Source organism: Marmota monax, unplaced genomic scaffold (genome assembly GCF_021218885.2).
Source record: "Marmota monax isolate L192 unplaced genomic scaffold, Marmota_monax_Labrador192_F-V1.1 WCK01_AAM20220418_F8-fsc00144, whole genome shotgun sequence".
NCBI classification, from domain to species: Eukaryota; Metazoa; Chordata; class Mammalia; order Rodentia; family Sciuridae; genus Marmota; species Marmota monax.
In genome coordinates this window covers 2156731-2179833 of record NW_026694618.1, presented here as the reverse complement: position 1 = coordinate 2179833, position 23103 = coordinate 2156731, and the positions used below count along the sequence as shown (strand labels likewise).

Below are 23103 nucleotides of genomic sequence, written 5' to 3'. Positions count from 1 at the left end.
CTGACCTGTCTTTCCTGGCTAATCCCATCCATACTCATCGTACTTGTCTCAGCCTAGTGGTCCTCAAGGAAGCTTTGCTGACCACCCACCCACACTGAGCCACAGTCTCTCCTGTGTAGTAGTCTGATGGCCTATTTCCTACAGGGACCATGTCATTTAATTGTCACCCAGCATTCAACAAGGTGCTGGGTACTCCACAGGTGTTCAAAAGACTTCTTTCTGCAGTGATTAAAGGGTGAATACATCATGAACCCCAACCTTGGCTGTTCTACTATATCTCCCGCAATAATTTTTAATAGATATTAAAACTGATCAGAGGAATTAATATAAAGGTACTTGAAGACCACTCAGAGCAGCAACGGCCCGGATAGGCCGCAGGCTGCACGCTTAGACTCTCTTCGCTGGGTCCCAGGGACAGGTCTTGCCGGGAGGCCTGGGCGCTGGGGCGGGAGGCGGACCTCACAGTCCCGGGCTCCGCCCCGGGGCGAGGGAAAGGCGGAGCTGGCGGGAGAAACACGCCCCTTCCGAGGCCGAGAAGTGGTATGGGGCCTGAGCCCCGGCGCGGTCCCCGGTCACGCGCCGCGCGCGGCCGCCATCTTGCCCGAGTCCGGCTCCCGCGGCGGGAGGGGCGGTGTCCAGGCCGGAAGCGGCCGTGCGGCGACGCGCTGCCACCCCAGGTCAGTGAGTGCGGCTCGGGCCGCGGCTGTGCTCTCCTGGCGCCGGGGCCGCCGCAAGAGGCCTGGGAAAGCCCAGTTGACAGGGCCGGGCGGCCGCGGGCCCCGGCGTTGTTAGGCTAGTCGCCTTCCGCGCTGTGGGATGATAACCGCGAACGGCGGCCGTCCGGGCCCTGCTCGGGGACACCGGAGCCGCGCTGCAGCCTCCGCCGCTGCGGGTTTGTGCCCTTCCCAGGCTTTGAGGAGAGGCTCAGCCAGGTGTCTGGAGCGTGGGAGTCGCCCGCAGATTCCAGGTTTACCCGGAATAGCAGCGCGCCCCATTCAGTTGAGCCCTATTAAATACTTCTTGAAGGGCTTCTCACCTGGTGAGCTCGATTCTCTTCAGATATGGGTAGTGGAAATTCCTTCAGAGGATGAATAAAGTCTCTTTGCTTTGCTAAATTTGCTTAGCAAATGACAGCTTTCGGAGGCCTTTTGCATAATTATATTTTAGGGGAAATTTGGATATGTGCAGTGCATCTTGAAGCTGGCAATACTGGAGATTTCTTATCACCTCTATACTTATACAGCAATTTGGCATGATAAGAAAAGTAGAACACAATAACAACAAAAGCACGTGATTGCATACTTTGTATTATTGTAATGTTTTGGACTGCTTTCTAGGGTTGGGATGTGCTCTAAGTGTAAAATAACATCGGATTTCCAAGACTTGGCACAAAACAAAGTTCTTAGTAATAATTTTTTACATTAATTATAAATTGAATGTTTTTGATGGTTTGGGTTAAATAAAAATTATATTTTAAAGTTTAACTCCATCTATTTCCTTTTACTTTTTAAATATGGCTGTTACAGAATTTTAAGTCATATGGCTAATTCTTTATTTCTGTTTGTTAGTGTTGTTAAAAATGTTCTGGTGATGAACTCTGGCTCAATATGGCTTTCTTTTGCTGAGAAATCATTGAAAGAAGTGATCACTTGTTAAACTTGAAGGTGAGAATCTAAATGTAAGGTGTACTTATTGCAAACTCTACCCCATCTACACTTGATTTTTCAGTGTCTCCACTGTTTGAAAACATTAATTTCCAGGGCTTTGTAAGATAACTAACATCTGTGTGAAGCAAAGAGCTCATCTGATTTGTTTGTAACAACTTTGTAAGATGGAAATAAAATAAATTCATATCAGTTTTATGGTCATGGATTATTAAGGAACTTGTTAGGGTCTAAGCTGGTGGAGGGACTGAGTCCAGGTTGTTTTCTTTACTTTCCAGTATATACCTAGTTGTGTGTGTTTATTAGCAAGGATCCATCTATGTTGTGTATTGGATTTCTTAAGAGGGTGGTTATAAATGCAGTTCTCTACAAGGCCAATTTCATAATGTGCAACCTGTATAGTAGCATGGGGCCTAGCATTTACAGTGGCTAACACTGTAAATATTAAAGCTCTGCTGTCACCATCTTGAAATTTTAAAATTTTTTTTAAATAAGAGGGTCCTGCATTTTTGCCCTGAGAAAATTACATAGCTGATCCTCTTCCTATACAGTAGCCTAGGATGGAAGTTTAGAGTTCTTGGAAAAGAGCCCAAATATCTTTATTCCCAGACAAAATGAAAAGAATTTGTTAGTTTCTTTCTGTCAAGTTCTGAACTTCTGTAAGTTACTGTAATTAGTTTTGTTGATGGTAATAGAAACATTTTAAGTGTGTGTCATCAGAAAAAAATGCTGATAATTCTTCATTGAAAGTCATGTAAATCAAAGATTTTTTTTTTTTTTTTTAAATTGCAGCCACACTTTCTATTTGTGTTTTTGAGATGGATTTTTCCATGAGGCATCTAGTTTTCTTACTATAGACCATTTCTTTAAAAAGCAGATTCTGTAATGGAAGCTTACATAAAAAGTGTGTTTATTTAAGTATTTATCTTTCAATGAGATAGAAAGATGGATGACATCTCAGGATATCTCCAGTTAAGAGACTTCCTTTTGTGAGAGTGTTAGTATGATTCCTCACTTTCAATATCTGTTCCTTCTTGTTATCTTAGCTACTTTCTGTTACACAAGGTGCCTCTTTTTTTTTTCTTAAACTTTCAAATTCCTTTTAAGATTGAACTGTACTTCATCACTAGAATGCAGATTTCATTAGACCAGGGACTTTATCTGCCCTTGTTCATTGCTGTGTTCCCAGCATTTAGAATGTGCCTAGGTGCCCGATCAGCAGTTACAGAATAGGCCCAGCATGGTGGTGCATGCCTGTAATCCCAGCAGTTTGGGAGGCTGAGGCGGAAGGATTGTGAATTCAGAGCCAGCCTCAGCAATTTAGCAAGGCCCTAAGCAACTCAGTGAGACCCTGTCTCTAAATAAAATACAAAAAATTAAAAAGGGCTGGGATGTGGCTCAGTGGTTAAGTATCCCTGAGTTCAATCCCCAGTACTCAAAAACAAAACAATTATAGAGTAAATAAAAACAATGTATTAGAGTAATCATCTTAGGATGACTTACTTTGAGGCTCTTGCCCATCATTGAAAACATTTATGACTTTGGGCACTTTGCTCATAGCATGGTGCCAGCTTCAAGTAGAAAAAGGAGTAGAAGAAGATAGAAGTCTGAAGGAATTGGTAAAACTTGGAAATAACAGTTATTATCTATTCAGATGCCTAGCTCTGTGCGGGGTACTACAAATTATAATGAAACAAGAATTTCATCTATTCCTGTGGAACTTATAATTTAGTAATAGAGGATTTAGAGGGGAAAAAATGTTGTTCAATAAGAATACCTGTCTAAGAAGGGCAAAATAGTTGACATAAAAGTTGAGGAGGTGTTAACTTGGCCAAGAAGAGTGAAGAGTGTTTGAACCATTAGAAGCATCCTTGGCAAAGTTATAGTGATGGGGGTCAGAAGTAGATTTCTAGGAATTAAAAAGAAGAATAATGTAATTTGAACACAGAGGGCAAGAATAGTAGTGTGCTAACAGACCAAAGCAGCAGGTAGAAAAAGGTATTAAGAGTTTTGTAGGTTAGATATGTAACTGATTGAGTTTGTAAAAAGATAATTTTGATATTCTATAAAGGGAATTTCTAAAGGATCAGAGTAGAAAGATGAATAAAAGAATTGCTGAATAAGCACCACAGACCAGATATGTTATATACCTTCTTATGGAGTTAGTTGAGCCTTGAGACTATCTTGTCTAGTAACACTTGGCATCCTGCGTGGAAGAGAGAAGGTAAATACTTGGCTTGATCTAAGATTAGAGAAAGGCAAACCCAAAGTGGAAAAGAAATGAACAAATTGAAGGTATTTTAAGAATTTAATTGAAATGATTTAGCCTAGCTTCAGAAATGTTAAGTAAATAAAGCCACTATAAGAATTCTTAAATGTTTTTCCTAGTCACCTAAATTATGTTAGCCTATGAAATTCTAGACTGGTAATTCCTGACTAAAACTGCAAGATCAAAAACCTAAAGAATTATGTTTGAATTGAATTACTTAGTATAATTTTAGTAGGAGTCTGTGTCAGGCTCTATACCTGATACTGGAAATAGAGATGAATGAACCATATCTTCACCTTAGAACTTGACAATCTCGTTTTACAAATAACAATCACAATGAAGATTGCAAATGTGTTTGTTTTAGTCAGGTTTTTGTTGCAGTGACAAAATACATGAAGAAAGCAACTTAAAGGAAAAGTTTATTTTGACTCACTGTTTCAGAGGTTTCAGTCCATGTTCAATTGGCTTCATTGCTCTAGACCTCTGGTGAGGCAGAACATCACAGCAGAGAACGTATGGTGGATCAGGGCTGCTGATTTCATGGCAGCCTGAAAGCAAAGAAGAAGAGGCTGGGAACAAGATACAGTCCCCAAGGGCATGTCTGTAAGGACCCACTCCCTTCGACTAGGTCCTACATCCTGGTCTCCACCACTTCCCACTAGTTCATTCACATTATGAATCCATCAATGGATTAATCCATTGATGAGGTTTAAGCTCTCATGAACCCATCATTTCCTGAAAGTCCCAACTCTGAACAGTGCTACATTGGGACCAAGCCTTCAATACATCAGCCTTTGGGGAATATTTCATATCCTCACTATAAAAGTATTCATTTTGAATCCAAATTATTGCTGCTTGCTAACCTCAGAAACAGACATTTATTTATAGGCAGCTTTATTATTAAAACATCAGTTTTGACTAAACCAGTTTTATTTTGTGCTTAAACTGCTAAAATACTTTTTAAAAGTCATGTATTTACTGGAATACATGATTGGAAACTAAGAGCCTTTAATTATCACTTCATTTAGTTTCCCAAAGGGTAATGTGTATGTACTGATGGTGATAAATGGGATGATCTTATATAAAACACAAGCATGTTTAATAGTTATATGTTTATTTTAGTTTAGAAAAAATATTACCACATTATATCCATGATTTATGGAACTCATGATAAGATTAAAGTCAATTTTAAGATTCTTAAAACATCAGTTTAAAGAAAAATATTAACAGTATTGGTGATACATGAAATTTGGGAAACACTAATCTAAGTCAACTGTTATATAGATAAGAAAATGAAGCCCTTCTCCATACATACAGCAATTTTGCCAAGGCATATAACTAAGGTACAGCAGAGCTAGGAATAGAATTCAGTCATTTTAATGTTCATAAGTTTGTAAGTACGTATGAGAAGTATATAGAAGCCTGCTTTTTATTAAAAGTTGAAGAAACCTCTGTCTTGATATCATATTGTACTTTTAAGTTGTATTGTCCTATGGTGGACATGTGGCTATTTATATTAAAATTAATTAAAAGTAAGTAAAGTTTAAAATTCAGCCAAGCTTGGTGGCACATGCCTTGTAATCCCAGTTACACCAAAGGCTGAGTCAGGAGGATCTTGAATTCAAGGCCAGCTTGGACAATTTACCCTGTCACAAAAATAAAACTTAAAAAGAAGTGTATTGGAATACAAGAAGCTCAGTGGTAGAGTACTTGTGTAGCATGCATGAGGCTCTGAGTTTCATTCCCCAGTACCAAAAAACAAACAAATAAGCCAAAATAAATTCAAATTAGCCACATTCCTAGTGCTCCTCAGTCACTTGTGGCAAATGATTCCCATATTAGACAATACAGATGTAGAGCATTGCTATTATTGAAGACAGTTCTGTTGGGCAGTGCTGCTCTAATTACTTAGGAGCATGTTTCAATTATGCTTTTAAGTTTCCCCCTTCAAAGGAATGGTACTTAGTAATTTGCTCATGCAGTGAGATTAGTATAATCCTTACGTGAAATTGAAGGTATAGTAACAGTATGATTAAGATAATTGGTCATGGAGAATAAAGCCAGGAGGGGGATTCTCAGATTCCTGCTAGCTCATTTTATTGAAGGAAGTGGTTTATCAATATATATTGTCTTGTATTGTAGAAGATGAAGAGAAGAAATACAAATATATTGAAAAGGAGGATGCTTTTGTAGAGATTTTTCTGACTTTCTGAATAGTTTGTTCAAATTAAGAATTATATTTTATTATTTTAAACCTCTTATTTTTAAATGCTTTTTAGTGAATGGATCTGACTTGACTCTTTGAGCACATCAGTAAACATGAGTGGTACAAAACCTGATATTTTGTGGGCGCCACATCAGGTTGATAGATTTGTTGTATGTGACTCAGAACTGAGCCTTTATCATGTGGAATCTACTGTGAATTCAGAACTCAAAGCTGGATCTTTACGTTTATCTGAAGACTCTGCAGCTACATTACTATCAATAAATTCGGATACACCCTATATGAAATGTGTTGCATGGTATCTCAACTATGATCCTGAGTGTCTCCTAGCAGTTGGACAAGCAAATGGTCGAGTTGTACTTACAAGTCTTGGTCAAGATCATAACTCAAAGTTCAAAGATTTGATAGGAAAAGAATTTGTTCCAAAGCATGCAAGACAATGCAATACCCTTGCATGGAATCCACTGGATAGTAACTGGCTTGCTGCTGGTCTAGATAAACACAGAGCTGACTTTTCAGTGCTAATATGGGATATCTGCAGCAAATATACTCCTGATATTGTTCCCATGGAAAAAGTGAGACTTTCAGCAGGTGAAACTGAAACAACATTATTAGTAACAAAACCTCTTTATGAATTAGGACAGAATGATGCATGTCTTTCTCTCTGTTGGCTTCCACGAGACCAGAAACTACTTCTTGCTGGTATGCATCGTAACCTAGCCATATTTGATCTTCGGAATACAAGCCAAAAGATGTTTGTAAATACAAAAGCTGTTCAGGGAGTGACAGTAGATCCATACTTCCATGATCGTGTTGCTTCCTTCTATGAAGGTCAGGTCGCAATATGGGATCTTAGAAAATTTGAGAAGCCAGTTTTGACTCTGACTGAGCAACCAAAACCCTTAACAAAAGTAGCATGGTGTCCAACTAGGACCGGTCTGCTTGCCACTTTAACAAGAGATAGTAATATTATTAGATTGTATGATATGCAGCATACACCCACTCCCATTGGAGATGAAACTGAACCTACAATAATTGAAAGAAGTGTGCAACCTTGTGACAATTATATTGCTTCCTTTGCATGGCATCCAACAAGTCAAAATCGAATGATAGTTGTAACTCCCAACCGAACAATGTCTGACTTCACTGTTTTTGAAAGGATATCTCTTGCCTGGAGCCCAATTACATCTTTAATGTGGGCTTGTGGTCGTCATTTATATGAATGTGCAGAAGAAGAAAATGATAATTCTTTAGAAAAAGATATAGCAACAAAAATGCGCCTTCGGGCTTTATCAAGGTATGGACTTGATACAGAGCAAGTGTGGAGAAACCATATTTTAGCTGGAAATGAAGATCCACAGCTCAAATCACTCTGGTATACTCTGCACTATATCCTTTATATTGTGAATTTGTGAGGTAATTGGGTAGAAGGGTTCTTAAAGTTTCCTGAAAGGTCAGTCTCTAAATACACTGAATGTTTTCTATGTAAATACAGGTTACATAATATTAAAATTATGAAGCAGAATTGTGCAAAACTCTTGAACTTGAAATGCTGCTTTGTAAATTGTGTAGAAGTAATAAAAGCATACAATACAGCAGAACCCTATTATTTGCATGAATGCCTATTTTGAATTGGCTCCTAATTAAATTTAGTTTTGAAATATTTTATTATACATCATCACTAGTATTTCCTATGCATTTAAATACTTATGAAGCAGTATACAGAAGATATGGATCAAAAATCTCCAGGCAACAAAGGATCATTGGTTTATGCAGGAATTAAATCAATAGTAAAATCATCTTTAGGTAAGAAAATTCCATTTTATTTTCTTGAAAATGTTTATAATGTTTGTATGCTTATTTTGTCCCCTATCATTTGGTTGAAAGTAATTATTTCAGGATTGTGTACATAAATACCCTTCTATTTTTGTTTTCTGATTAGATATTTTAGTGAATTGTTAAGTTAAATGCATAAATATATTAACATCCAAAATCCGTTTGGGAGGAAATTTTAATATTTTTTTAGTTGTCCATAGACCTTTATTTTTCATTTCATTAATTCATCCAGCAAATATCTATCATGTGCTGTTCGCCCAATATTATTGCAAGAATGGGAGACATAACTATGGTGTATCTCCTTATGGAGATTGAGCAAGATCAGTATCATCTCTTATCTTGAAGAGTCTATATTCTAGTTCAGAATATGGACAAGTAAATAGGCAGTTATAATATGAGGAAAACAGATTATTATAAGAAGAATTCTAGCCAGGCATGGTGGTACACACCTGTGATCCCATTGACTCAGAAGTTTGAGGCAAGAGGATCACAGGTTAAAGGCCAACCTCTGCATCTCAGCAAGACCCTTAGCAACTTAGCAAGACACTATCTCATAAAATAAAAAGGATTTAGCTCAGGTGTAAAACACTAATGGGTTTAATGCCTAGTGTGAAAAAGAAAAAAGAGAGAATTCCTAATCTGATGGTTAGGATTAGAGGTTTCCTGGAAGAGGTAAAGGCAATAATAAGGTCCAGACAGGGAGCATCAGATGCAGTGAGCCCAGGGGGAAAAGCATGGCACAATTAATTTGGTTGGTACAGAGTATGAGGAATGAAGTGAAGAGAAGAATAGAAGGCTAGAAAGTAAGCAGTAGACTAACTCAGGAAGGACTTAGAAATTATGTTAAAAATTTAGGGATGTTTATCATTCTGCAACAGGGAAAGCAAGGAAGGATTTTAAAGGGTAGTTGCAGAATTAGATTTGTGTTTTAGAACTTACTTTGTGTAGAATGAGTTAGAAGGGGGATCAAGATCGATAGTAGGGATGTTAGATATAAGCCAAAGGGACCAGGCAAGAAGTGATGATGTCCTTATCAAAATTAGTGGCAGAGCCTAGGGAAATATGGGTAAATAAGAGTGGGACAAAATTTAATGGTTCATTGGATAAAGGGGATAGAGGAAAAAAATCAAAGATGGCACATATGTATTTAGTTTGGGAAACTAGTTGATTCTGGTACCAGTTAATTAAGATAGGAGGAACCCAAAAAAAGTGGGTTTAAGAAGAAAATGTTTATTTTAGAGCAAGTTGAAAATCAGATGGCTAATTAGAGATGTCCCATGAGCAATGAGATATGAGTTCAAAGCTCATGGAAGGACTATAAACAGAGAAAATAGGTTAGAAATAAAATTATATTTGATGGAATAGATGAAACTATTCAAGGTAATAGCAGAATGTTATGTAATAAAGAGTTTACCAGATTTCTACCCAACTTAATGAAAATATTTTATCTGTAGTCCAGCTATTCAGGAGACTGAGGCAGGAGGATCACAAGTTGCTAGCCTTGGCAACTTATTAAGACCCTGTTTCAAAATAGAAAGGACTGAGAATATACCTCAGTGGTAGAGTGCTGGCCTAGCATGTGCTAGGCTTTGGGTTCAGCATCTAACACTGAAAAAACAAAGGATTCAATTCTGACCTAGATACTTTGTCTATTCAAAATTACTTCAAGATGGGTGTGGTGGCAGGCATGCCTCTAATCCCAGTGGCTTGGGAGGCTGAGACCAGAAGATTGGGAATTCAAAGCCAGCCTCACAAAAAGTGAAGCACTAAGCAATTTAGTGAGACCCTGTCTCTAAATAAAATACAAAATAGGGCTGGGAATGTGGCTCAGTGGTTGAATGTTCCTGAGTTTAATCCCCGATACCCTCCCCTGCCCCCAAAATTACTTCAAGCATCAAAATAGGATTTTAGTGATTTTTTTTAAACACTAAAATGTTCTGATAAACAGTGGAATATTTTATTGCTTTGTTATTTCACACACACACACACACACACACATTGTATCTGATTGCTGATTTTGAAACAAATTTTTAAAATATGTTTTTTAATGTTTAAGTAACATTGTTTTCCTTGCAAACATTAATAAACATTGATTCTGTTATATATAAGGTAATCTCAGATTAGGGGCATAAAACCATGCATAAACACATTTTAATTATTTTTCAGATATATTAAAAATTCTTACATTAAAATCATATGATTATTAAAAACACATGAGGGTTGAGGTTGTGGCTCAGTGGTGTAATGCTTGCCTAGCACATGTGAGGCACTAGGTTCGATCCTCAGCACCATATAAAAATAAGTAAATAAAATAAAAGGTATCATATCCATCTACAGCTAAAAACTATTAAGGAGGAAAAAAAAATGTGAGCTGGGTGCACGCCTGTAATCCCAGCAGCTTGGGAAGCTAAACAAGAGGATTAAGAGTTCAAAGCCAGCCTCAGCAACAGGAAGGCACTAAGCAACTCAATGAGACCTTGTCTCTAAATAAAATGTAAAATAGGGCTGAGGATGTGGCTTAGTGGTACTCCCACCCAAGGCAAAAGCACATGATGACATCATCTCTCTTAGTTGATAACCCTAATTACTTGTAGCATAGTTATCAAGGTATAAAAAGGTCTCAGCCAAAATATGTAACAATATTCATGCAATTGATTTAAAGGATATGTTTCCATTTTTTAGCATTAAGCTCTTTGGGTTCATGTATATTGATTCGTATTTCATGACAAAATTTCTGTAAAAGAAAAACTCTTAAATTGTATTATTAAATTGTAAGAAAATGTTTGAAAAATGTTGCCCTTTGCTCACCTATTTTAAGTTGTTATTTTTTACTATTTATTAAATAATAACAGCCTTAAATCTCAAATTTTAGTAGTATGAAAATAAATACCTCAGAGCTTCTACCTGAAATATAGTGACTACATCCTACCCAAGCAAAGTAAAAAACTTCTTTTCAAAAGTGTCCTTTTAACTCCTTGGCCTGAAATGGCAACCGTAGTCAGTTAAAAATAAAAGTTATTTGGGGGGCTGGGTTGTGGCTTAGTGGTAGAGCACTTGCCTAGCATATGTGAGGCAATGGGTTTTGATCCTCAGCACCGAATAAAAATAAATGAATAAAGAACCATCAATGAATAAAAGAATATTTTAAAAAATAGTAAGTTATTTGGGACTAGGGATACAGCTCGTGATGGAACATGTATATATAGCATGCATAAGGTCCTGGGATAAGTTATGACACCCCCCCAAAAAATTTTTGGACTAGGGATGTAACTCTGTACTCAGCATGTACAATGTCCTGTGTTTGATTCCCAAAACCACCAAATAAATAGTTTCAAGCTAACTTTCAAAAAATGCTTTTATTAGTGCATTATAGTTACACATAATTGTGGGGTTCATTTTTTACATCATCATACATGCATGAAATATAATTTGCTTTGTTTCAGTTCCTAGTACTACTTCTTTCCCTCTCCTCATTTCTCCCCCGGCTACCCTTCCTTTACTCTATTATTTTCTGTTTATTATTTTTTTTTAAATTGGTGCTTTAAAGATATACATGAAGGTGGAGGTCACTGGTATATTTGTGTGTGTTTACATATATGTTATTTTTACATATGTGTGTGCGTGTGTGTATATTATTATGTAGCATAATTTGGTCAATTCCATTCTGTAGTTCCACCCTTTCCTGTCTTTCCTCCTTCCCACATACCCGCCTTAATCTACTCCACTGTTGGCCCTTCTCTTTTCATGGGACCTCCATCCTCCATCCCTGTTCCCTTCTCCGCACCTCCTCCCCCATTTTGCTCTAGCTTCCATATGAGAGAACATTTGACCCTTGACTTTTGGAGCTTGGCTTATTTCACTTAGCATGATGATATTTAGTTCCCTCCATTTACCAGCAAATGCCATAATTTCATTCTTTGTGACTGAATAAAACTCCTTGGTGTATATATACCACATTTTCTTTATCTACTCATCTGTTACTAGCATCTGAACTTGTTCCATAACTTGGCTATTATACGTTGCAGTGCTGTATATAAACATTGATGTGCCTGTATCACTATAGTATACTGATTTTAGATCTTTGGGATATATACCAAGGAGTGAAACAGCTGGGTCCATTTCTAGTCTTTTGAGGAATCTCCATACTGCCTTCCAAAGAGATTGTACTAATTTGCAGTCCCACCAATAATATATAAATGAGTGTACTTTCCCCCACCTTTCTTGCCAGAATTTATTGTTTGTTTTCTTGAAGTTTGCTATTCTAGTAAGATGAAATCGCAGTGTGGTTTTGATTGGTATTTCCCTAATTGCCAAGTAGGTTGAACATATTTTTTTCATATATTTTTGGGCATTTGTATTTCTTTTGAGAAATGTCTCTTTAGTTCTTTTGCCCATTTGTTAACTTTTTTTTTTTCTTTTGGCAGGGGGTTGTTTTTTTGAGTTCTTTATATATTCTGGATATTAATCCCCTATCAAAGGAGTAGCTGGCAGAGATTTTTCTCCCATTCTATAAGCTCTCTCTTCACTTTCTTATGTTTTCTTTGCTGTGCAGAAACTTTTTAATTTAATGCCACTCCACTTATTGATTATTGGCTTATTCTTGAGCTCTAGGGATCTTGTTAAGGAAGTCAGTGTCTGTGCCAATATATCAAAGTGTTGACCCACTTGGATTTAATTTCTGTGCAGGATGAAAGATAGGGATCTAGTTTCATTCTTCCACATATGCATATTATCTGTGTTTAAGTGTTAATTGGTCATTTTCAGATGGTGTTTTGCAGAGCCCTAACTGGGCTGTGTGTATATGAATGTGGTTTTCTTGGCAGAATTCAACCATAGAAAGAAGTTGAATGTGCATAGAGAAGAGGATAAATCAAAATTCCTAGGAAAGGGAGGGGATGGGATCTAGAGCACAGATTTGGCTTTAAATAGGAAGTGCATCTCTACTCCATATTAACCATAGGCAAAAGGGAAAGGATAGGATAGGAAGGATATTTAGAGTTCAGTGATCAGAGGCTGAGAGGCTAAAGATTCCTTGCAGTTGTAGAACTAAAATATCCATTTTCCTGTTGTTTGATAGTCATGGACTGTCCTTAGGTCTTTGTTCCTTGCCACAGGTCCATACCACAGATCTTCTTGCCAACATGGAAGCTTTTACCTTTTAAAGACTTGCAGATCTCTATTCTGCTGCTTCTATCACTTTGAAACCCTCTTTTAAAGGACTCACTTGATTAAGTCAGTCCTATTGGGATAATCTCACATTCATTGACTTAAAGACAACTGAAGGTGCTAATTAAATTTTATCTGCAAAATTCTTTTACCTCTGCTATATTCTGTAGTTTACAAGCAAGTCACAGATTCCTCTTGCACCTAAGGAGAGAATGCCCATTGTATTTTCATTATAGTACTTACCTTAAACTGTAAATGTACTTTGAACACTTTGAAGCCTTGTTATGTCTTGTACCACAAAACAATGTTTGGTCAACAAAGATGGTCCATCTTTCCTTTATTTTTTTTTATAATTTTTTTTTTTGAGAGAGAGAGAGAGAGAATGAGAGAATATCTTTTTTGTAGATGGACATAATGCCTTTATTTTTATGTGGTGCTGAGAATCAAACCCAGGTTGCGCCCATGCTAGGTGAGCGCTCTACCACTGAGCCACAATCCCAGCCCAATCTCTCCTTTCTTGATAAGGAACACATGATGATGGTACATAGAAGGGGGACATAGGGAGAAAGAGAGACAGAGCTTCTACTGGATCTCAGGTAGTGAGGATACCTTGCAAATAAAACAGATATGTTACCTTCCCTCTTGGAGCTCATGATCTATTGGGACAAAAGATAAGATGAAAATAAATAAGTAAATTATGTGAGCTTATATATGTGTATGTGTAGGAAATGAAACAATTGAGTGGTGGGTTATATGATAATGGAAGTATTGTAGATTAGGGTGTCAAGGACATTTTTCTTGAAGCAGTGACTCAGCTTAGTCCATCTGAGCATTTCTTATTCCAGTAGCTCTTTGGTAATTAAACTAATTGTTTTATTTAGAAACATGCAAAATGTTTTATTTGTGGCATTCCTTATTTATGCTGTCATAAAATTGTGACTACAAAGTTGAATGTCCTAAATATGTTGTTTAAATATTTTTCTGTGAAACTAACCCTCCCCCAATATATTTCAAAATAACAGTAAAACAACATAAAACTATTTTCTGTTTTTAGGAATGGTGGAAAGTAACAAACACAATTGGAGTGGGTTGGATAAGCAAACTGATATTCAGAATTTAAATGAAGAGAGAATCTTGGCTTTACAGCTATGTGGATGGATAAAGAAAGGATCAGATGTAGATGTGGGCCCATTTTTAAACTCTCTTGTACAAGAAGGAGAATGGGAAAGAGCTGCTGCTGTGGCATTGTTCAACTTGGATATTCGACGAGCAATCCAAATCCTGAATGAAGGGGCATCTTCTGAAAAAGGTATTAGGTTATGTTCTAAGAACTGGAAGTTCATAGAGTCCTTCAGAGAAAGGATGCTGATAATTTTCAAATATCTATCTAATCCATGTTTTATGTAAATTTTCATTGAAAGAAACATTAGTATAGTACTATATATCAGTAAATATTAACCCATCCCATTTATGTATACCTTAGTTCAGGTCTGTTAAAAAAAAGATGCATCTTAAATGTCATTTTAATAATATTATAAGGAATTCTCAAATGTCTTGAAATTTTAGTACTTTACTATTTTAATTCACATAGATTTAAAAAAGTTATTTCCTTAAAGATTAGGACTACTTGTTTTGAAGCATTTTTATGACACATATTAGCTTGTATTTTAGTTTATACTCACTCATTTGGATGTTTATTGGTTGACCATTAGAAAACTATAAATAATATTTTTACTTTGACCAATATAAATTCTTTTTTCTTTTAACTTTTTGTTATAACTTTATTTATCTTTTATGTGGTGCTGAGGATTAAACCCAGTGCCTCACATGTGCTAGTCAAGCACTCTACTACTGAGCTATAATAACCCCAGCCCCCAATATAAATTCTTACAAAAAGGACATTTGAATCTACACAAATGCTTCTATTTGAGTCTGGTGATTAAAACATATTTTCTATGTCATATGCTTTAAAACTATAGAAATATGATAAGGCATTTTTCCAGTGGATCCTTAGAGAAACAAATCTTAATTGAAAACTTCAGGTTTTTTTTTCTTACTAGTAATATTTCACTTGAAAACACCTAAGATAAGGCTCTTGATTTTTAGTACACCTAGCAAATTATATCTGAGTATTCAGAATATTTACTTAAATTCTCACTTGCTGGTTCATTTTAAAACTGTTATAATTCAGTAGTCCTATTTAAAAAATAACATGAAAATAACTACAATATATTTACTGCAGTCTGAAAGCTGGAAAATGTACTATTTTGCTCAAATGGGCATCTTTTCCTTTAGCTTTGCTCTAACAAAAGCCTTTTCCATTTGAAAGGATAATAAATGATATGTGATGATGGAAAAAGAATTGGTATTTAAATTCTAGAATGCAGTGTCTGGGCTCAGAATGTAGCTCAGTGGTAGAGTGCTTGCCTAGCATACTGAAAACTCTGGGTTCTCTCATAGCACTGAAAAAAAAATCAATTTCTAATTATAATTTTGCCATATAGCCTAAGAGCCTTATACTTTCCAGTTCAGGTTTACCTGGAAAACTTAGTGATAGATTTAAAAACCTGTACAGACAATAATGGAAAAATATCATTTCAGTGATTTTAATAACTTAAGAACTTAAAAAAAGATTTTTGAGTCAAGCATTCCTTTCCACTTAGAAATAAATTCTTCTACAAAGATTTGCTTTTTAATTTTATTTTAAAGTGTTTAAAAGAGTTGGCAGAGGAAGTAATCATGAAATAGATTAGGGAAAATGCAAAAATGAAGAATAAAGCTGTTAACGTAAAGTGGGAGGTGCTGGAAAATAATGGTAGAATAAAGCAATGGAGAATAAGGAAACTATAATAAATGTAGAAAATATTGAATAGGAAATTTTTTTTAAAAGAGAGAGAGACAGAGAGAGGGGGAGAGAGAGAGAGAGAGAGAATTTTAATATTTATTTTTCTTAGTTTTCGGCGGACACAACATCTTTGTTTGTATGTGGTGCTGAGGATCGAACCCGGGCTACATGTATGCCAGGCGAGCGCATTACCGCTTGAGCCACATCCCCAGCCCCTGAAGAGGAAAATTAAGGAGAACTTTGTTTTCTCTTTTAAAGCTAAACTTATGTTAGAAGGCTAGGCAGCCACAGGGCTGAAGGCCAGGTTGCAGCTTCCTAGCAGCCACATAAACAGAAGAACAAATCTATTGGTAACAAATGCTTTGTTGCAAATATGTCTAAGTGAAATTCTCTGGTAGTTCTGGTAGCTCATTTGTCCTAGAAAAATTAAAAGTATAATACTATAATAAGAATGCTGAAGTACTAGCTTTGCAGTTGATGCTTATATACATATGTGCATTATATATTTAAAAATAGGAAAATGAAATTATTTTGAAAATTGCATCCTGAGATGCAAGTGATATTTACTATCAGTGTTTTGAAATAGCTCAGTATCCATGAACTTGATAAAGTGGGCAGTAATTTTGATACTAAATAGTAACATACTGTATAGGAAACTGCCTAGAATGAGAGCTTGAAAATTAAAAGATGTCCTGCACAGGGTTTGCAAATATATGTATGAGTTTTATAAAATGGAAAATTTTTAGTTGTAGTCCTTGCTAAATTTTTCATTCTAAATCAAAATCCTTATACTAGTGGGCTCCTTTTTCTGGGTGTGAAAGTTTCCCCCTGATTTCTCTTTGTTCATTGTTCAAGAAATGTGGAAGAAGGGGATATTAAGTTTTTCTCTCTTTGATTAACTGGCTGTTTTTAATATATAGGAGATCTGAATCTGAATGTGGTAGCAATGGCTTTGTCAGGTTACACTGATGAGAAGAACTCCCTTTGGAGAGAAATGTGCAGCACTCTACGATTACAACTAAACAATCCCTATCTGTGTGTCATGTTTGCATTTTTGACAAGTGAAACGGGGTCTTATGATGGAGTTTTGGTAAGCAAATTTGTTTCCCCAAACCCTCCTTTGAATTAAGTGTGAGTATTAATCTGTTAAAATTTTCAAATATCTGTTGTATAAATCATGTTTTGATGCATATTATATATTTAAAATGGATTTGATCCATGTTATATGATATACAAGGAATAAAGATTTCATCCTTTAGCTTGAGAACTGAGCTTGAAAATCTACAGCTAAATAAATATAAAAATATATTCGCGAAGGTAGAGGGAACTGTGACCACGCACAGAGCAGGCCCAGCGGCCTGCTGAGGGGCAGAGCCGCCCCCCACCCCCCGCGCCTGCCAGATAGGGGAACTGTGACCACGGACAGAAAAGGCCCAGTGGCCCGCGGCGGGACAGAGCTTCCAATCACTCCTGCAAGGTAGGCGGGCCTGCGACCCACCGGCAGAGGAGGAGCAGCGACCTGCTGAGAGGCAGAGTCGCCCCCTCCCCCTGCGCCGGCAAAGTAGAGGGAACTGTGACCACGCACAGAGCAGGCCCAGCGGCCTGCTGAGGGGCAGAGCCACCCCCCATCCCCCGCCCCTGCCAGGTGACCACCGACAGAAAAGGCCCAGTGGCCCGCGGTGGGACAGAGCTTCCAATCACTCCTGCAAGGTAGGCGGGCCTGCGACCCACTGGCAGAAGAGGAGCAGCAGCCTGCTGAGAGGCAGAGCCGCCCCCTCCCCCTGCACCGGCAAGGTAGAAGGAACTGTGACCACGCACAGAGCAGGCCCAGCGGCCTGCTGAGGGGCAGAGCCGCCCCCCACCACTCGCGCCTGCCAGGTAGGGGAACTGTGACCACGGACAGAAAAGGCCCAGTGGCCCGCGGCGGGACAGAGCTTCCAATCACTCCTGCAAGGTAGGCGGACCTGCGACCCACCGGCAGAGGAGGAGCAGCGACCTGCTGAGAGGCAGAGCCGCCCCCTCCCCCTGCACCGGCAAGGTAGAGGGAACTGTGACCATGCACAGAGCAGGCCCAGCGGCCTGCTGAGGGGCAGAGCCGCCCCCCACCCCTCGCGCCTGCCAGGTAGGGGAACTGTGACCACGGACAGAAAAGGCCCAGTGGCCCGCGGCGGGGCAGAGCTTCCAATCACTCCTGCAAGGTAGGCGGGCCTGCGACCCACCTGCAGAATAGGAGCAGCGACCTGCTGAGAGGCAGAGCCGCCCCCTCCCCCTGCACCGGCAAGGTAGAGGGAACTGTGACCACGCACAGAGCAGGCCCAGCGGCCTGCTGAGGGGCAGAGCCACCCCCCACCCCCCGCCCCTGCCAGGTGACCACCGACAGAAAAGGCCCAGTGGCCCGCGGTGGGACAGAGCTTCCAATCACTCCTGCAAGGTGGGCGGGCCTGCGACCCACCGGCAGAAGAGGAGCAGCGACCTGCTGAGAGGCAGAGCCGCCCCCTCCCCCTGCGCCGGCAAAGTAGAGGGAACTGTGACCACGCACAGAGCAGGCCCAGCGGCCTGCTGAGGGGCAGAGCCGCCCCCCACCCCCCGCGCCTGCCAGATAGGGGAACTGTGACCACGGACAGAAAAGGCCCAGTGGCCCGCGGCGGGACAGAGCTTCCAATCACTCCTGCAAGGTAGGCGGGCCTGCGACCCACCGGCAGAGGAGGAGCAGCGACCTGCTGAGAGGCAGAGTCGCCCCCTCCCCCTGCGCCAGCAAAGTAGAGGGAACTGTGACCACGCACAGAGCAGGCCCAGCGGCCTGCTGAGGGGCAGAGCCACCCCCCATCCCCCGCCCCTGCCAGGTGACCACCAACAGAAAAGGCCCAGTGGCCCGCGGTGGGACAGAGCTTCCAATCACTCCTGCAAGGTAGGCGGGCCTGCGACCCACCTGCAGAAGAGGAGCAGCGGCCTGCTGAGAGGCAGAGCCGTCCCCTCCCCCTGCACCGGCAAGGTAGAGGGAACTGTGACCACGCACAGAGCAGGCCCAGCGGCCTGCTGAGGGGCAGAGCCGCCCCCCACCCCTCGCGCCTGCCAGGTAGGGGAACTGTGACCATGGACAGAGCAGGCCCAGCGGCCTGCTGAGGGGCAGAGCCACCCCCCACCCCACGCCCCTGCCAGGTGACCACCAACAGAAAAGGCCCAGTGGCCCGCGGTGGGACAGAGCTTCCAATCACTCCTGCAAGGTAGGCGGGCCTGCGACCCACCGGCAGAAGAGGAGCAGCGACCTGCTGAGAGGCAGAGCCGCCCCCTCCCCCTGCACCGGCAAGGTAGAGGGAACTGTGACCACGCACAGAGCAGGCCCAGCGGCCTGCTGAGGGGCAGAGCCGCCCCCCACCACTCGCGCCTGCCAGGTAGGGGAACTGTGACCACGGACAGAAAAGGCCCAGTGGCCCGCGGCGGGACAGAGCTTCCAATCACTCCTGCAAGGTAGGCGGACCTGCGACCCACTGGCAGTACAGCCCCAGAGGCCTGCAGAGGGGCAGTGCCGCTGCCTGCACCTGCAAAGTAGACAGAACTGTGACCACCCACAGAACAAGCCTAGCGGCCCACAGAGGGACAGAGCCGCCGCCCGCGCCTGCGAGGGAGACTTTGCAACTATACAAGACCAATATAAATATATAGGGGGAAAATTCAATAACACAACAGTTTCACTAAGTAGAAAGGAACGCAAACAGTATGAAGAGACAAGGAAAGAAAGGACCACAAGCAATGCAGGTCAACTCAACATTAGAAGAGGTAATAGCTGCAGCAGATGGAATGTCAGATAAAGAATTCAGGATATACATGCTTCAGATGATCTGGAGTCTCAAGGAAGACATCAGACAGCAAAATCAGACAATGAAAGATCACTTCAACAATGAATTACATAAACAAATCCAAGAAGCAAAAGATCAACTACACAGGGAAATAGAGGTTATAAAAAACAAACAAACAGAACTCCTAGAAATGCAGGAAGCAATAAGCCAACTTAAAAACTCAATTGAGAATACTACCAGCAGAGTAGAACACTTAGAAGACAGAACATCAGACAATGAAGATAAAGTATTTCAACTTGAAAAGAACATAGACAGCTCAGCAAGACTGTTAAGAAACCATGAGCAGAACATCCAAGAAATATGGGATAACATCAAGAGACCAAATTTAAGAGTCATTGGGATACAGGAAGGGACAGAGTTTCAAACCAAAGGATTGAGCAATCTATTCAATGAAATAATACGAGAAAACTTCCCAGACTTGAAGAATGAGACAGAACCCCAAATCCTAGAAGCCTACAGGACGCCGAATGTGCAAAATCATAAGAGACCCACACCTAGACACATTATAATGAAGATGCCCAACATACAGAATAAGGAGAGAATTTTAAAAGCTACAAGAGAAAGGAAGCAGATCACATTTAGGGGTAAGCCAATCAGGATAACAGCTGATCTTTCAACACAGACTCTGAAAGCTAGAAGATCCTGGAATAACATATTTCAAACACTGAAAGAAAATGGGTTCCAACCAAGAATTGTGTTTCCAGCGAAATTAAGCTTCAGGATGGAAGATGAAATTAAAACCTTCCACGATAAACAAAAGTTAAAAGAATTTGCAGCTAGAAAACCATCTCTTCAAAACATCCTTGGCAAAACATTACAGGAAGAGGAAATGGAAAATAACAATGAAAACCAACAGTGGGAGGTAGGACACTAAAGGGGGGAAAATAATCAAAGAGGAAAACAAACCATGTTTAGTAACATAAATAAACAAATATGGCTGGAAGAACAACCCATATCTCAATAATAACCCTAAATGTTAATGGCTTAAACTCACCAATCAAGAGACACAGGCTAGTAGAATGGGTCACAAAACAAGACCCAACAATATGCTGCCTACAGGAGACGCATTTGATAGGAAAAGACATACATAGGCTGAAGGTGAAAGGTTGGGAAAAATCATATCACTCATATGGACTTCGGAAACAAGCAGGAGTATCCATACTCATATCAAATAAAATAGATTTCAAGCCAAAGTTAATCAAAAGGGATAAAGAGGGATACTACATACTGCTCAAGGGAACCATACACCAACAAGACATAACAATCATAAATATATATGCCCCAAACAATGGTGCAGCTATGTTCATCAAACAAACTCTTCTCAAGTTCAAGAGTCTAATAGACCACCATACAATAATCATGGGAGACTTCAACACACCTCTATCACCACTGGACAGATCTTCCAAACAAAAGTTGAATAAGGAAACTATAGAACTCAATAACACAATTAATAACCTAGACTTAATTGACATATATAGAGTATACCACCCAACATCAAGCAGTTACACTTTTTTCTCAGCAGCACATGGATCCTTCTCAAAAATAGATCATATATTATGTCACAGGGAAACTCTTAGACAATATAAAGGAGTAGAGATAATACCATGCATCCTATCTGATCATAATGGAATGGAACTGAAAATCAACGATAAAAGAAGGAAGGGAAAAGAATACATCACTTGGAGAATGAACAATAGGTTACTGAATGATCAATGGGTTATAGAAGACATCAAGGAAGAAATTAAAAAATTCTTAGAGATTAATGAAAGCACAGACACAACATATCGGAATCTATGGGACACATTGAAAGCAGTTCTAAGAGGAAAATTCATTGCTTGGAGTTCATTCCTTAAAAAAAGAAAAAACCAACAAATAAATGATCTCATACTTCATCTCAAAATCCTTGAAAAAGAAGAGCAAAACAACAGCAAAAGAAGTAGAAGGCAAGAAATAATTAAAATCAGAGCTGAAATTAATGAAATCGAAACAAAAGAAACAATTGAAAAAATTGACAAAACTAAAAGTTGGTTCTTTGAAAAAATAAACAAAATCGACAGACCCTTAGCCATGCTAGCGAAGAGAAGAAGAGAGAGAACTCAAATTACTAACATACGGGATGATAGAGGCAATATCACAACAGACACTTCAGAAATACAGAAGATAATCAAAAATTATTTTGAATCCTTATACTCCAATAAATTAGAAGATAGTGAAGGCATAGATAAATTTCTTAAGTCATATGATCTGCCCAGATTGAGTCAGGAGGATATAGACAACCTAAACAGACCAATATCAATTGAGGAAATAGAAGAAACCATCAAAAGACTACCAACTAAGAAAAGCCCAGGACCAGATGGGTATACAGCAGAGTTTTACAAAACCTTTAAAGAGGAACTAATACCAATACTTTTCAAGCTACTTCGGGAAATAGAAAAAGAGGGAGAACTTCCAAATTCATTCTACGAGGCCAACATCACCCTGATACCTAAACCAGACAAAGACACTTCAAAGAAAGAAAACTACAGACCAATATCTCTAATGAACCTAGATGCAAAAATCCTCAATAAAATTCTGGCCACTCGGATACAAAAACTTATCAAAAAAATTGTGCACCATGATCAAGTAGGATTCATCCCTGGGATGCAAGGCTGGTTCAATATACGGAAATCAATAAATGTTATTCATCACATCAATAGACTTAAAAATAAGAATCATATGATCATCTCGATAGATGCGGAAAAAGCATTTGACAAAGTACAGCATCCCTTTATGTTCAAAACTCTAGAAAAACTAGGGATAACAGGAACATACCTCAATATTGTAAAAGCAATCTATGCTAAGCCTCAGGCTAGCATCATTCTGAATGGAGAAAAATTGAAGGCATTCCCTCTAAAATCTGGAACAAGACAGGGATGCCCTCTCTCTCCACTTCTGTTCAACATAGTTCTCGAAACACTGGCCAGAGCAATTAGACAGACGAAAGAAATTAAAGGCATCAAAATAGGAAAAGAAGAACTTAAATTATCACTATTTGCAGATGACATGATTCTATACCTAGCAGACCCAAAAGGGTCTACAAAGAAACTATTAGAGCTAATAAATGAATTCAGCAAAGTGGCAGGATATAAAATCAACACGCATAAATCAAAGGCATTCCTGTATATCAGCGACAAATCCTCTGAAATGGAAATGAGGACAACCACTCCATTCACAATATCTTCAAAAAAAATAAAATACTTGGG

General features: G+C 39.4%; 1 protein-coding gene across 3 annotated transcripts in view; it reads left to right on the top strand.

Moving 5' to 3' along the window:
• The first annotated feature begins 553 nt into the window (after nucleotides 1-553).
• Mios (meiosis regulator for oocyte development) overlaps nucleotides 554-23103 on the top strand; it is a 40848-nt gene continuing 18298 nt past the window's right edge. For 2 of the 3 annotated variants that reach the window (XM_058572166.1, XM_046422588.1), the window contains exons 1-6: nucleotides 684-1039; nucleotides 1569-1664; nucleotides 6213-7546; nucleotides 7865-7963; nucleotides 14214-14468; nucleotides 16925-17094. In XM_058572166.1, coding sequence (XP_058428149.1) covers nucleotides 6253-7546; nucleotides 7865-7963; nucleotides 14214-14468; nucleotides 16925-17094 — 1818 coding nt within the window. In that variant the 5' untranslated portion in view covers nucleotides 684-1039; nucleotides 1569-1664; nucleotides 6213-6252. The other variant, XM_046422589.2, reaches the window with a different exon arrangement.